This window comes from Enhydra lutris, unplaced genomic scaffold, assembly GCF_002288905.1.
Source record: "Enhydra lutris kenyoni isolate GAN:26980312 unplaced genomic scaffold, ASM228890v2 scaffoldscaffold20, whole genome shotgun sequence".
Classification (NCBI taxonomy): Eukaryota; Metazoa; Chordata; class Mammalia; order Carnivora; family Mustelidae; genus Enhydra; species Enhydra lutris.
The window spans coordinates 21,190,401-21,206,697 of NW_019154104.1; the positions used below are offsets into that span (position 1 = coordinate 21,190,401).

A 16,297-nucleotide genomic window follows, 5' to 3' on the forward strand; every position below is an offset into this window, starting at 1 on the left:
GTAAAGAAATACCAGTGATCACTTTTTTCTTTTCTTTTCTTTCTTTTTTTTTGCTTCTGTGTTTGCTGTTTTTATACTCCCCAGGGAAAATTTTCACCTATGGCCAAAAATAGATTGAGGGAGGCTAGTTCTAGCAGGCGGAGTGAGTGTCTGAATTAAAAAAAACATGTTGCTTAATAGTGCTCCGTCTGAGGGCTTGAGGGTGTCACAATGGTGAGAGTGACAACGAGGACAGTAATAGCTACTGTTTGCTGAGCACCTACTTCGTGCCAAGCACCTGACTCGGTGCTTTCCATATATTACCTCCCGGCCCATTGGCAGATAGTCATCTTGACACACACGAAGGGAGTACAAGTGGGTTTTTTGCAGGTTTCTTCTGCAGGTTCTGCTTTGTGTCGGCTTTTTCCCTTGAGGACCTACTCTGTTTAGCAGGTGACCCTGCTGGGCTGTCAGAGGAGTGTCCGGCCCTGGCCTAGGCCCTCCGTCACAGGCTCAGCCCCAGCTTCAGCCCCAGCTGAGACCTGGCCCAGCAGGGGCCCAGCCATGCCCATCAGGATGCCACAGCGTCCGGCCTGCCAGCTGTGTGACCCAGCCACCTCCCCCCTCCCCGGGGCCGGGAACTCTCCCAGCTTCCACCGGGGCTGCCGGAGGGGAGGATCCCAGTGGCCCCCGAGTTCACGGCCATGTTTGAGTCGAACAGGAGGGAACAAGCCAAGGAGAAGGGGCAACACCAGAATAAGTTAGGAAATAATAAACGTTTTAAAGACGGTCAGAGCCTCCACAGCTGTCAAACCACGAGCTCTTTCGTGGACACCGGTGCTTCCTCTGGTGTGGGACCCCTGAGGCGCGTGACAGGACCCGAGGGCAGCCCCACGCCCGTGGGGGCCTCTTGCAGAGCGGGCCTGGGGGGGCCGAAAGAACTGGTGGTGAGGCAAGCCGTGAGTTTGCTCACCACTGTAGCCACGGCGGAGACGTGTCGCGCTGCGGAGCCTTACACAGACATGGGGTGACGCAGGGGGCCATCAGGACACAGTGGCTGTCACTACGGGGGGGAGCGGGGCATAATACTGGATGTGCTCAGGGCCAGCCGGTCCCCCTTGCAGGTGCCGGAAGGCGCGCTCCCCCCAGACAGAGGGAAGAGTGACGGTATTAAGATTATAATCTCAAGTGATAGTCATGACAGGAGCCCCACGAGGTAACGTGCCCCGAATGAGTTAGGGCCCGGGACCTCCTCGAGAACCGGGCGTCGGCGCACAACTGTACAAGGAAGAGAGGGTTGTAAACGGGGGCCTCTGCAGGGCCGAGCCCAGGCTCTGTGGACTCGTTCTCTACGGTGTCCCCAGTCACCCACTGAGTCTCCCCTCTGCTGCCCGTCCTCGCCCTCACTCCTTCTCTTTCACAGTGACCAGGTCCCCTCGGAGGGAGACTCTGTCCGCGGAGGTGGAGCGCCGCCGCCTGCCCGCGGGGTCGTCGGGCCCGGGCCCCGCGGTGGGCACCGTCAGGAGGACTGCATCAGGCCGGTGAGCCGCTTGCCCGCCAGCGACTTTCCCTGCAGAGACAGGCGACAGAGTTGGCACGCACAGGCGCGCAGGTGCACACACACACACAGACAGGGACAGAGACAGAGACAGAGAGCCAGACAGGTGAATTAATTGCTGCAAGAGCCACAGAGGCCAAAGGACTTCGCTAACTGACCCTGTTGATCTCTGGGCTCAGGAGCCCTGACAGCAGACAGCCGGAACCACCAGGCCTCTGGGAGGCAGGTAGGGCGTGAAGGTGTGTTGCTGGTACTCTTTTTGGGGTGTGGGAATTTTACTTACCCCAAAAGGAGGCATTTTCACTCGTAAGTAGAGTGTCTCCTAATGCTTGTGGGCTGACCCTGCACTTAATTTGATTCAAGGGAGGAAGGAGCGTGGACTGGGGAGTAAGATCGGGGAGGGTGGGTTGACCCACACAAGTGATGGTTGGGTCTGGGTGACTAGAAGCTATGAGTGAACCAGTCTTAAGGATGCAGGAGATGTGTGAATGCAGAAGAATGCAGACAACCTGGGATCCTGTCTGAAAGGCAGGATGGAGACCTTTTTGGGAGAGACACAGGCTTGCCACCGGTTCTGGGACTGAGGAAATACAGGGGCCTGTGCCAAGGCTGGGAGTCTGGGCTGGGGATCGGGGGTTCCCACAGGCCCCAGGGCAACACACTCCTGCTGTGGCCTGTGTTCCTGGCTCCCTGTGCGGGGAAGGAGTTTGATGACTTCCCACAGGGACCTCTACCAGCCCTTCACTTGCCACCCATACAGAAGGTCTTGAAAAGGAAAAAAACTAAATGGGACCATATCCTGGTGCTTGAGGCACTGAGATCCTGGCAGAGGCCAGTGACTTGTGTGCTGGGAGAAAGTGGCCGAGGAGCCTCTGAAGGGGGATTGGGCACCACAAGGATGGATGAGGAGAATGACCGAGTCTCCATCATTCTGCTTTTTCCCCTTGACGCAGCCTGTGCCCGTTCCCTGCTCACCCTCTAAAGGAAGCCAGAACATCGGACAGGGGTCTAGAGGAGAGCCTGGCTGGATCCGAGCAGACTGATCACTGTGTCTGAGAAAATACTCAAAACCCATGCTATTACTGACAGCCGGCCGGCGACACTGTTGCCATCTGAGAAGGGGAGCACGTGTCCTCATCGGCATGGGCTGCGGTGTTTGGTACTGAGAGGCCGCAAGGGCCAGCGGTCCCTCGTGTTCATTTCCAAGTGGGGCGTGGGGCTCATCTTGTTTACTGGGCTTGGCCGCGTGCAAGCTGGATGTAATTAAAAGAAATTGATCAGGTTTGTGAAGCCTGGTAGAGTACTCAATAAACCGGCTGATTGATGAATTGATGGATAATGGGTAGATCTAGTGAATGAACAAGGGCTGTGAGTTTGCTGGATGCAAGACAACGTGTCCTCTGGCTTAGCTCTCCACAGAGGGACACGCCAGCTTGACTTTGAGAATTCCAGTGGCACGCACGGGAGCTCGTCCAGAAACGGAACCGCCCCCGGGAGCTGTCGGAAAGTCTGCGTGGACGTCCCCTTGCTCTATTTCCCTAGTATTTCACTCCTCATTTTCACCAGTGGGACCAAACTTCCTTTTTGCTCCCCTGTTTTAAACACACACGCATACACACACACACAAAGTCTCCCCAGTGGCAACCTTGTCTGCGTCTTCAAATAACACTAAACTCAGCCAGCAGCAGGGTACATTTATATCAGGCTAAGGATGTTTTTAATCAGAGTTTTTTAATCCTAGAGGGTTACAGTGCCAGTCTTTGCAAGTCACTAAAAGCTAGGTGGCTATTCCTCTGTGGAGAGTGGGTTAGATAGGACAAGAGCTCGCAGCTGGCAGAGGCTGACCTTCAAGGACTTTGTCCAGCCCTGGAGTCTAAGGCACAGACATGGCTGGTGCTCTCCTTGACTGCCCTTTCTTAGATGGAGCTCGAGGCATTTGTCATCCTGTTGGTTCATCTGCCTCCTTGGTGCAGCTCTGAAGGCAGGAAGTGCCGGGATGTGTGTGTGAGGTCCTCTCGGGGGGGAAATGTGGAGCTGATGAGTCTAGGGGCCTCCCGGTCCGAGAGTTCTAACAAACCTCCCCCGGCCCCCTTCACCCATGTCCATCCCTGCTCATGTGAAAGGCACTGCGGGATTCCACTCGCCTCTCGGTGCCCCTTATTTCTGCAGTTACTGCACGCCAAATACTGGCTCCTCCCCTTCCCCTTCTGTCTGTTTTCCACCAGGGCAACAAATGACATCTTGGGTCACTAAATGTGTATCTTTTGGCTTGGCCACCCATGGTATTCGGGTCTGACTGAGCTGGCGGATGTGAAAAAAAATCACTAAAGCCCCCAGATAGCAGTCAATTGTGAGTGTGTATGTGAAGAGCCCAGAAACAAAGCAGGTGACGTTTACCAGGCATCCAAACCCTCATTACGGCTTTGTCCTCATTAGTGAGATCATTTTGGCTGGAGAGGGGCTGTAGGGTAAGCAAGGCTGAAGGTTCTATATCTGGATTATTACGGGACTGCCTATCTGTTTTAGGTGCCTTTGGTCCTGAGGTCCCCCACCTTCCACCCCTCCCTGTTCTGTAGAAGAGGCTGTGTTGGGCTTGGGGGCGCTAATTAACGTCCTCCTGCTTGAGTCCTGGAGCTCAGCCTCTCAGCTCTGCGGCTGCCCTCAATGCCTTCCCCTCCCCTCCCCCCCAGCTGCTTCCATCTCTCAGGACTTCGGAGACCAGCCTAGAGCACTTGCCCTGAGATTGTTCCCAGCCTCTCAGCAATCCAGGTGGTGTTCCTTGGCATTTCTGTCTCCCTCCCCCCACCCCTGCACACACACATTTTTCAAATGTCAGTTCTGCTGCTAAAGGAGGTCGTGAGGTTTCAGGTCCGCTCAGGGGGCAGCTCAGTCCAACTGCAATCTGTCCGCTACTCAGTGACCTCCCGCGTGGGGCTGGAAGGTGGTTATTCATGCAGGACACAGGCATGGCTAGATGCCTGGCCTCGGGCTTTGGGGAAGAAATCCTGCAATCACACTGGCTCAGCAACTGCCTCTCTTCTGAAGAGCTGAGGCTCCTGGAATTTTCAGGGATCAAAGAGAAATCTGACAGCAGAGGCTACCTGTGTTCGGAGATGAGCTACCCCAGGGTCTGTGCTGCTAGGGCTTGCTGGGAGCCCCTGAGCTCCCTGCTCTTTCCAGAGAGGAGAGCTCCTGCGCTGCACCCTCTTGGGCCCTTTCCTCCCTCTTCTTCACCCCCTCCCTTGCCTCATTGGATGATCCTGTAGGAAACAGGAAGGGCAGGGGAAATTCTACTTCCACCCAGCATCTTGTACAGTTACAGGGGAAGCCATTGTCTCAGGGTCTGAATGTGTGATGCTCCCCAGTGCCGGTCAGTTGGGAACGGATCATGGTACCAGGGAACTCCGCCTGAGGCCTTGGCGTAGCTGAGTGAGGCAGCTGAAGGTGGTTGAAAATGCTATTAGCAGGCAGCCTTTGTCCCAGTTGAAAAATACACAGTGATTAAGAACTGAACTGCAGAAGGTACATTCCAGAGACACCAAAGCTTTGCATACAGACAAAGTGCTTTTCACCTTTGAGACGTTTGGGGAAGTTAATCCAAGAGAATCAGGATCCTTCAATTTCATGGCCTGGGTTCACACACAACCACCCTCCACCCTGACTAATCACTTCAGCTCTGTGGCCATCTTGATGGCTAGAAGCCTGGAAGAAGGTGGTCATGGAATCCTTTGTTTCTAAAAGGAAATGCACAAAAGGAATGGCTCCCTTTTGTGCAGTGCTTTAAGAGAAATCGACATGCTGCTTGACATGCTATGGCTCTGTGCGTCGCACTTCCAGATGTTAATCAACAAAGCATGCACGACCCGGGGTACCAAGAGCTTTCGCCACTTACTTACCTGGGTCACTGATGCTACACTCTTTGGCTGGGAGGAGGGCTGTGGCTCAGAGAGTAACCTGGGGGGTTAGGTGGCATTTTGGGGGCAGCAGAGCCAAGCGCTAGGGACTCAGGCAGGACTCTTTCCAATTCTAAGGGAGTAAAGATATCTGAGCTGCTGATGGGATTCTCAGGCTGATTTGCCCAGGTGATCTAAGACCAAAGTTACAGATCTCAGGTCCACCCAGTCTAAGTCCATGAGGTTACTTTCCAGAGTCATGGGGCGTAGGTGACACTGGTACACAGATTTGTTAAATTCACTGGACCACACATTTCAGATCTGTTCCTTCTGCTATCTGGAATTACCGTCAAAAGAAAAAGAAAAGATTAGGGGAAAAAAATCCATCACATCTCTCCTTTGAAGTTTCTCACTCCTTACTCCCTTTCAGTGGCTGGCCCCATGAATTTGCCTTTTGGCTCAATCCAATGCTTCCTCCTCCAGTGTAGGAGAAACCCGGCTCCTCTGCGAGAGGAACTGGAACTTGCAATAGGACTAATTTGGAACACTGTGCCTAGTGCGTTGATCCAAACGGATCACCTTGTTGTGATACAGGCATTTTTCATCCTTATTAATGAAAATCGGGTTTTGCTGAATGGGGCTCACCAAATGACCTTAGTGGGCAAGAAGTGGAGGCTACAGAGATGAGCCATCCTCAGAAGGAGACTGAAGGACACCCATGAGTAGATGATGCTCGGGTTCATAAATGATGGGTGAGCTTGTGATCACAGGCCCGGGTGGCCTTGCTAAGGAGAGCAGTCAGGAGCCTAAGAGCCAGGTGGGAAGGTAAGGGTCCTGGCTTGGGTTTGGCAGGAGGGGAGAAATCAAGAACCTGTCTGAGTTCATAGAGTGACTTCTCTGGAGGTTGGTGACCCCTGGCGCCCCTTTTCCACAGAGCAAAACAAAAGGAATGATTTCAAAAGGGCCTATAAGGAATTCTGTGACATCCTCTTTCTCAATGGTGTTTCAAGCTGGGGAAAGAGTGCCTACTTGCTTGGGGTGTAGAGGTTTTCAAAGTTGGCAGAAGATTGGCAGGAAAATCCATCCTTAATACAGAAGAGTTTCAAAAATCTCAACTCTCCATCTCTCATCCACTCGCCCTCTGTTGAACCTCATGCAAGGTGGGGCAAATGAAAGGGGGAAAACCTGGTCTTGGGACTAGCCAAAGCTCACACACTGCTAATCCACAGCAGGGCTAGGCCAGAGCTGCACAGGGAGGAGGGGAGGGTGCTTCTGGCTTCCTCACTCCTCAGTAGTGGGGGGCTGGAGCCGGTGGCAAAATCCATTCCTGGGGTCTGTATTACTCCTGGGTCCTTGCAAAGCTTTCTGATCTCTCTCAGGAGCTGAAGGGCATTTTATCTGGCTTTAAAATATTCTATTTGACTTTCAAAAATAAGATACCACAAACATAAAACAAACACTCAAATAAAAAAAGTCAAGGAACAGGTGAAAATTGAATCATTAAAAAAAAAATCCACTGGCTGAAGAATTAATATTCATCCCTGTACATGTAAACCTGTTAAAAAAGAATGAATATCATCATAATAAAAATAACGGATTCTTTTGAAACAGGTCTCTATCTTAGGTCCAGCGGTATAAACCACTGAATTTTGCCAAGGAAATGGCGGGCCTATGGAATCTACCAGTAGTCATATCTTCTGAAAACAATTCCCATAAACGGTCACTGGGACTGTTAGCAGAAAACTTACTCTAGCCTATATTGGCAGCTACCAGTGATTTTAATTTTTCCTTAAAAATGTTTATTTTTTAATTTAGAAATGTGAGTTTCCAGCGCTCCTAACTATACTAAATGTGAAAGGACCAACCTATCCCTTATCTATCTCCTAGGGACCTTCTCTGTGAATTTCTTATCCCTGCTTGGTGGGCTGGCGTCAGGATCCCAGGTGCACTCCTTTCTCTTCAATTAGCGCAGACCTTGATGGTGACAGGGTAGGGATAGGCCCATTATCAGGGGTACAGGTTAGCTACTGAGGACAGTTACTAACAGCCACCTGTTGACCGAACATTGAACAATTATTGTGGGTCAAACACACTAGGCATTGCCTAGACACTTGTGTTAATGTTCCCACTCTCCTTGCCAATCTAAAGTCTTGAGACACCTTAGGTTAAAGTCTTAGGATGTATTACGTCAGGACAGATGAAGAAACAGGCTCAAACAGAGTTTGAGTCCCTTGCCTGAGAGCATACAGCTGGCCAGTGGCAGAGAGAAGTGGGTCGGCCTCCATGAGCCATACACTTTCTACTTTGTATGCAGCCCTCACTCTCAAGGAAGGAGGCACATGGAAACGCTCAGAGACTAGTGACTCCTCCATGCCCATCTCCACTAGGCCATCTCTTTGGGCAGCCCAGGGAGATTTTCTCAACCTCACTGAGAAAGAAGCTTCCACCCCTGGGCATGCCTGAGACCATCTCAAGCATTTCTGCTCTGCCTGACATTCTTCCCTTCCTCACATTTGGGACTCCTGAGAGAGAAGGCGCCACCTTCTGGCCGGCAAGCCTGGCAAAGAGAGCCCGGCTGCTGCACCGAGCTGGGGCACCCATCACCACTGCCTGGGGCACGTGGCTTTAAGGTGCACCTGCTGGACAGGCCAAGTGATGCTACCACTTCTCTTTGTGCTCTCATGTTATTGGTGCTGCTGCCTCTAGGGTCTCCATAGCAACTGTCCCACGGAGGAGAGAAGCAGGTGTAATGTTTACCTTTCTAAGGAGGGGCAGCCAGAGCTGCCTTACTCTAATTAGAACCAATTCCAATTAGAACCAAGTGCCCAAATCAGGGGGCTGGAGAAGTCCTCTGTGGGTGGTGTGCCTAGCCCTCTGACTCCTACCCTCCATCCGGCTCATCACTTCTGGGGCTCTTTGCAATGGCCAGCCTCTGCCTGTTAGTTTTGGTGGGTGGTGGGACAGCTTCCTCCACGTCCCCCAGCTATGCAGGGACAAATCTAGAACAGGCAGGCACGCCAGAAATGACAAGGGAAGAGCAGCTGTGCCCTACGCTGGTGGCCCACTGCCCAGGCACTGATCCCCCAGCTTCCTTCCCAAGCCGTGCATTTCCACCTTGCCTGTGTTCTTCCTGTGCAGGGGAAATGCCTCCCACCTTTCATATCAGATCTCCATCCGTCCTTCCTCTGGTTCTGACTGAAAAACCATGGTGCTCTCTGTATACTCAGCCTGCAGGGAAGCTTTTTGGGGGTTCAGGAGTGGAGTGGAGGTGGGCATTTCACTTGTGAGATCCCTCAGTAGTATGTCTTCTTTTAGCCCATGCAATGCCTTCCTCTTCCCTGTTCCTCCGTCCCTCCCAGATGCACTTTAGGATCTTAGTTCTGGTTCACTCCAAATTAGGCAATGGTCAAAAGACTGGAGGAAACAGGGACATGGCCGTGTTGCTACTAGTAACGACATGATGCTTTTTTCCAAGTAGGACGTTCAAGTGACCCTTGGCCATGGCTCCAGGGGAGAGTGCCACTGAAGTTTAGTGGAAGAGACAGCAGGAGGAATCATCTGCCGGGCAGCATGTGACTCTTCTGCAGAACCATGGGACTCTAACTCCACCTCCCAAGGGCACTTTTCCTCTCCTACACACACGGTCACCCAAAATTCATCCATAGGTTGGGGTCCATGGTTAAGCCAGCTTCCAAAGCAGAGCCTAGAAGGCACAGGCAGTCAACATGATGACTGCCTCCCCCCACCCCAAAGCATAATCTTTCCATGAATGTCCATGTCCGTTTGGACACAAAGGCAAGGGAGGACTACTTAGTTTTCTTTCTTCCCTACCACCAGGAACACGCCACAACAGGCATTTATCACACATGTATTTCTGACCTGAAAGAGTGCATCAGGGGATCCGTCAAGCAGCATTTTCAGAGATCTCTTGATAGAAACTTGGGTCAATGGATGGGAACCTTCTTCCCTAAGAACCCTTTTTATCTGTTGTTGTAAAGCTTTTTGCGCCCGTGGAACAGAGGATAGGTGCTCACCCAGCTTTCTTCTCCCCTGATGGTCTAGTATGTAGAAATGTGAGATTTGCAAGTTTCCCGCAGGACTTGGCCCTGGGCCACAGAGGAAGGTTGTGGGAACCGTAAGCCTAAGGATGCTGCTGTTGGATTTAAAAGCATTGTGGAAGGTAGTGAGCATTTCTCTCCCGTTTTGCTAGGGGCCCAGGAGAAGCGATCAGTACCTAAAGACGTTATTTGCGCATTGCCTCTGGGACAAGGGACTTACATCTTAGCGTCATTTCGGGACCCCTGGCTCCTTGCCTCTTATGAAGAAAAAACTATGGATGCAAAAAAAAAAAAAAAAAAAAATAATGGGGACACCAAAAAGTAGGTACTGCTGATTGTTCGTGGAACGAGGGTGTGGGAACGAGAGTGATGGGCAGAGACAAGGCCACGGACAAACAGATCATCTCTTCCGGATTTTGGAGCACCTTCTGTGCAGAAGGATCCCAAAAAAGGTTAGAGAGTGCGGACGCCGGGATCACTCACCCACTGCTGGAAGGAAGCCACCTCGGGGGTGAAATGCAGCGGCCATTCTGACTCTGCGCCAGCAGCACTAGGCAATTGTGTTTTTAGGAAGGGAAGTGAAGAATAACTTATCCAGCTGAAACCATGAATACCTGCGGCTTTCGGGTGGCCCCTGCCCAGACATGCGCACGGCTGCAACGGGCATGCAACGCATGCGCAGAGGCACATGCAAGGCGGCAGCGTATGTTACTCACGTCCCATACACTGAATGCAGAGGCCCGGGCAGGCAGGCCGCGCAGGCACCTGTGCGGACAGCGGGGGGCACGCTCGTGTGCGTGTTTGCGGCACAGGCGCTCATAGAAGCATCTCGTGCAAGCTGCATAAGCAACCATGTGATTGGCTGCAGAGCTTTCTATCAGGCTCCTAAAATGCCGATCTTTGACAAACACCGCAAACTTCAAGCAGTTACTTAAAGATACATATGTAAAACCCGGATTCTCCCCCGGAAGAAGCCATTCGTGTCAGTGGAAATGGCCTCGCTTCGGTGTCTGTCGATACTACAAGCTGAAGAAGCATGTACCCCGGGGATCTGGTTTAGGAGGGATTTCAAAGCATCCCCTGCCACTTGCTTCTGACTCCTCCGACAACCCCACTTTGTAGTGTGTGGCTGAAAAAAATCCAAGCCTTTGTTTATCTGGCAGATGGAGCGACCAGACTCGGTGAGGTTGGGTGCTCAGAGCGGCTGCAGACGGGCAGACAGCGGAGAGGTGAGGGTTTCTGGGAACGAGGCTTCTGTTGAGTGGAATGCTACATCTGGAGGACTGCATTTCACGTTCTTATGGGAAGAACCACTCCTGATCCATGTCTGGAAGCAGGAGGTGTTTCAGGGGTTGTGCACTTCGGTGGGGGTGGGGGGTGGCAAATGCCAGGTCCTGACAATGGATGCAACAATTTCTAGGTGGCTCTCACCACTCCCCGCACCACACAGCTCTCATGGCCTCCTGGGAGGTGCTTAGGGGGCCCCCAAGAAACTGACTATAGGGCAGAAGCTGGTTTGCCAGTCACTTCGGTCCCTCCGTTCTCAGGGAAAGCAGAGAAACTGGCTCTGGACTTTAAAAACAAGCCAGTAATAAGAGCTACGAAATATCAAGTCATTCTATGAGCTGGTCACTGTGGCAATTGGATGCATCTAGCATACACTGTCATATATGAGATACACACGTAGTTGCCCTTGATTGTAAAAGAAATAGAGCGATACCTACTCAGAGAATACTCTGGGAAATTAAGTAAGGTAATACGAGCTAAACAGGGGGTGGGGGCGGGGATGAACAAAAATGTAACAATGAAAATAGTAATGGGAAGAGTTCCCCTTGAGCACATATGCTACCAACATTCTGCTAAGCACCCACTCTGCTAAGCATCGGGTGTATTTTTCCCCCACTTAATTATTTACTCTTATCTCCCCTCTACAGATGAGGAAACCGAGCCTTAGAGAAGCTGCTAAGCAGTAGAGCTGACATAGAACCAGAGTCCTAGCTGGCCAAGCTCAGCGTGGTGCAGACACCCACAGTAGAGCACTGTGAGCCCCCCAGAAATGTCAGGGACTACTATTACACCCTCATTCAGCGCCAGCATCCGCTGTGTGCAGTAGGCTGGGGCTGTGTTACACCCGCCGGCCAAGTGAGCGGCTCCCCTGGGGTCTTACGCCAATCTCAGGCGGACAGACAGGAGTCAGCCGGGACTGTCCATCTCTAACCCAGCCTGCCTTTCTGCATTCCGAGCGGCACCAAAGGGACATTGTTCTTGGGGCAAGGTGAACAGGTGGTCGCAGTTGGAAATGTCGCTGCCAAGTTTTAACATTTGGCTCTGGATGGCTGGCACTGCGCAGGCACAGCCCAGATGTGACTCCCTGCTACAGCCGGGGTCAGGAGTGTTCTGGACAACTCTGGGCAGTAGCCACGAGGAGCCTCTCAAAGCAGGCAGGGGCAAGGGGCACCTCGCTATGCTTCCTCATGTGGTCCTGGGGAAGGTGGAGAGGAAGAGGACCCTGACACGAAACCTGAGCAAAGCTGCACCTGCACCAGGTGCAGAAGAGCACTGCACCTGCACTTCTTCCTGGTGATCCTTCCCATAACGTCCCACAGATCTAGAAACAATTTAGGAAAAGCTACCATTGAGAGGTAGCAAATGACGGGCTCTGGAGCTGTGTCATTATCAAGGAAACCGCCATCAAGTATAGGATCCCTGCGTGGCTATCACTCACAAATGCCAATGGTTGACTCCTCTACATATTTAGAAAAATGGATGCCCCAGAACCTTCCAGTATCATCCAGGACAGAAAACCCATCAGGACTTCCTCTCTACTTTTGCTGCAGATGACAAGTTTGGGTTGGGTTTTGTTCTGACTGCTCTAGCTCTATGTTCCAACTTAATTTGTTATGATCTAAAGGCCAGGCCTTCTACCCTTGTTTGACAGTTCCATTGGACATGAGGGTTCAGATACATACTGCTCTTGGTGCAAATGAGAAAGGCCAGGGGCATGGCATGGAATGTTCTCCAACCCCGTGAAAAAGCATGAGTGCCTTCCGGATCCCCCTACCTTTCCCCCTCCACCTCTTCTATTTGGGTCCCAATGGTGCCTGACAGAGTTTTAAAGGACTGTCTGAGGGAACATAGTACCAATCAACCCTAAGTGGGTTTTCTTTAGCTTTAAAAGATGTCTTATTAAAACTCTGCTGACTTTACGGGGATCGCCATGTTTAATGAGAGACCTCAAAGAATCTGAAAGCAAGAGATGAGGAGAGGAAAAAAGCCATAAGCTGTAATCACCATAATTATACAATCCCATGATGAGTTGAAAGCAGCCCCGATAAAGCCTGGGAGAAGAGGGAGTGTCATTTGCAATTGTGCTGGTCTTTAGGACAGCTGGAAAGAATGTGACACGAGAGCCCTTCCTTCCCCGGAGTTGGGCTTTAGAGAAGTCCTCCAGGCAGAGCCCAGGAGGAGGGGGCCCCAGAAGGGTAGTTTCTCCCTGGTCTGAGGCCTTGGGGAGCGAGTTCTGCTCATGGCCACGTGGAGAGGGGGCTGGAACCAGCTTGCCCACCTGAAATCTACTATTAGCATTGGGTGAAAGGCACCTGGCTTTCTCATCTTTGCTGTTTTCAGAAAAGCACCCTTTCTGGATGGGAAGGAGGACAGGCCAAGCTCTCTCCAACTCAGAGCCAGGGTCCCCCATGCGCAAGCCCACCCTGGCTGTGCTCGGCCTGACTGTACCATTGTCACTCAGCTGCTCTGGGCCAGCGGGTGCCTGTGTCCTCTGCTCACTGACCTCCTTTCAGGCATTCAGGGAGAGAGCCCTCTTGCCAGAGCTCAGCTGCAGCAGCCTCGATTGACTTAAAAAAAAAAAACAAACAAAAAACCACCCAACAAAACAAAAGGCTAGGATGACATGTGAAAGGCAGTAATTCCACTCTCTGACAGTTTCCCTTGCTTGGCCTGTGTCATCATCTGGCTTTTTCTCCCTCAAGGCCTCCAGAGGCTAATCTGACTCTTGGATCCCTCTCCTCCAATCTCAGCAAACTCCCTCCATATGATCCACTTTCTTTTCTAAGGCTTATTTAGAAACCATAGAATAATAGTAGTAGGATCCATTTAACAAATACTTAACGCACCAGAGGATTCCAGCTAAAATAGAGGCTCGAGGGGCACCTGGGTGGCTTGGTCGGCTGAGCAGCTGACTCTTGATTTCTGCTTAGGTCGTGATCTCGAGGTCATGAGCTCTAGCCCAGCATTGGGCTTTGACACTCTGGGCATGGAGGCTGCGTAAGATTTTCTCCTTCCCTCTCCTTCTGCTCCTCCCCCACATTTCTCCCTCTCTCTCTCTTTAAAAAAAAAAAAAAAAAAAAAAGATAGATTCCAATGAAGAAGCCCGCTTTACGATACCTTTGGCTTCTCCATTTTTCCAGGGAGCTTGGTGATCCTCCTGGTGACATACCCCTCTGTTGGGAAGTTGCTACTGTTATTCTCCAGCAGGGTGGCCCTCCCTGTATCTTCTACCCATTTCTCCTAGGTTTGGCTGAAACTACCCAGAAAGGCCGACTTACTGTGGAAGACAGACACAAATAGATCTCCTGATGGGTAGCTAGTCTCCTGAGGGGCTAGGCATCTCTATCCCACCTCACATGGCTTCGCCAGCTACTCTCTTCCAAATTTTCCCTGGATTGTCCAAGTTCCTGACAAATTGCTTGGGGGGGGGGTGCTTAGAACCAAGATTCAACACAGTCTAGAACAACACAAAAGCAGTGCGACACTTTTCTCTTTTGGTCATTCCACTTTGGTTATTATAGCCTAAAGCTGCTGCTGCTGCTGCTGCTGCTTCTTTTAAGGCAATTGCATCTTGCTTTTGAGGAATTACAGCAAAGGCTATGAATGCCATACTATAGTTATGAGGCTGAATTTTTTTAAACATAAATTTTTGTCTTGTGAAATTTTATGTGGTTGTTTTGGACCCACCATCCACCTGAAGGAGATACTCTTCCAATAGAATTCCATTGTCTACCGAATGAACAATACCTTGCAGGTGCGGATCTGTGAATAGGACTGATATGTTTTCTCTTCATCTGAGTCCTCCAAAGTGACGTTGATAGGGTAGGGCTATGTGACCTACCACCGGAAACTGCCTTTCTGGTTGACCCAGATCTATGAATTCACCCTCTTACCAGCCATTGAATACACTTGCTTTACTCAATTCTGGGCAAACACAGAGAGTGGAGGTGGGGGCGGGGAGGGACAGGAATGGCTATTGGTTACAACCTTAGGGCAGCTCCTGAATAAATATTCTTTACAGCAGGGGGCTGTAGTGATGACTGCCATCCTTCTACCATCCTCCAGGCTGACAAGGGGGTTGTGGAAAGTTCCTGCCAAATAGAATCCCAATAAGAACCCTCGCTGTTGGGACCGAGGTGCTCAGGTGGAAAGGATTCAGCGGTGATAAGGGAGAGTGGAAGGATCACTCATTTCAGGGCCCTGCCACTGCTGGGGAGGGTCCACGCTCCCAGCCCTGCCTCACCTTCCTATCTGCTGGGGAGCCACTGAAGGGTCCTTCTCTCATGGGCCTTCAGGTAACATCAAACTGAAAACCCCCCTGCTCTGAGACTTTCTCAACCCCCCTCCCCCGCAGCAGTGTCCAGTGAGCATTCGGCTACTTGGCCACATTTCACAGATTGTTCCTATGGAAGATTTTACATCCTGCCCTCCTTCCAGAATGCTGAGATTCCCAAACTTGACTCGAACCAAAGACACTCACTTGCTGCTGTACAAAATGGGAGACCCCTGAGTCATTTTCACTGGGAGCTCATTTGGGGGGAACTCCAGGGTGGTTTTACTTCTTAGCCTTTAAGGTCCTTAGACCCTGAACTCTCTGACTTCTAACTTTCCCGTCTGGACACAGGCAGACTTGGGTCTCTTCTCCTTGACCCTGCCATTGGCAGCTTTGTTCCCTTCCTCGGTTCCTGCTATGCCAAAGCCTGACTAACCCTGGGGGTTTCTCTCTCCAGCCCCTTTGTCCTCGGCGCAGAATAGAACTGGATTCCATCCTTTGCAGAAGTGGGTATCCTGCCTTACTGAGCCATCTGTATTTCCCATTCTGCCTCCCACTGAGGGCCCTGCGGTCACCTTCACCCTCTACCTTCTCACTGGACAGGTGGGAACCCGCGGCTGTTCCCATATGGCTGCCTGGGGACAGGTGCCAAACGTCTGACTACGTAAGTGACAAGGAACAGGATGAAATCCCACAACCCCACCAGCCGCTATTAAAGTGAGAGCTCCTTCTAGAAGGACGTCTTTCCTGAGTTGGGGGGTGAGAGGAAGGCTCTGATATGGCAAAGGGCTGCAGGTCACTTCCCAAAATAGACTCCCGCCTGGCACATACAGACACAGTTTGCCCCCGGCCTGCCTTGCGGGAGACTGGCAGGGTATGCGATTTGGATCTGAGTCAGTGGCTGTAAACACACAGCTGTGCCTTTCTGCCTCAGAGGAGTTCGATTTGCACTTGACTGCTCGTCACACTGGGGTCTAGGGAAGGCAAAAGAGGGCCTGGGTGGTGGGGAGGGAGGGCTGGCGAGAGGAAGTGGGGAGGCTTTGCAGAGCCTGGCTCCATGTGCCCCACGTGCCCCCTGTGTGGGGACACCGAGGCACTGCTGGGTTTTCTCTCCGGTGGGGGAGGCACTCCGTGCGGGAGAGGGGGTTTGGCTGCTTTGGGTTGACAGGTTGAATCATCAGCTGCAACAGCTGGGGGTTCCTCCTTCTGAAAGGAGCAGCAGGACGTTGTGCTGAGCTTCTCCAAACTG

At 51.7% G+C, this 16,297-nt stretch overlaps 1 protein-coding gene across 1 annotated transcript in view; it reads right to left on the minus strand.

Annotated features, from left to right (window-relative positions):
* Positions 1-1,382: 1,382 nt before the first annotated feature.
* Positions 1,383-16,297, minus strand: part of LOC111148541 (regulator of G protein signaling 6) — a 541,239-nt gene continuing 526,324 nt past the window's right edge. The window contains exons 18-19 of the mRNA XM_022505182.1: positions 9,972-10,038; positions 1,383-1,549 (exon numbers count right to left, since the gene is read on the minus strand). Of these exons, the coding sequence (XP_022360890.1) occupies positions 1,383-1,549; positions 9,972-10,038 (234 nt within the window). The remainder of the gene's footprint in view (positions 1,550-9,971; positions 10,039-16,297) is intronic.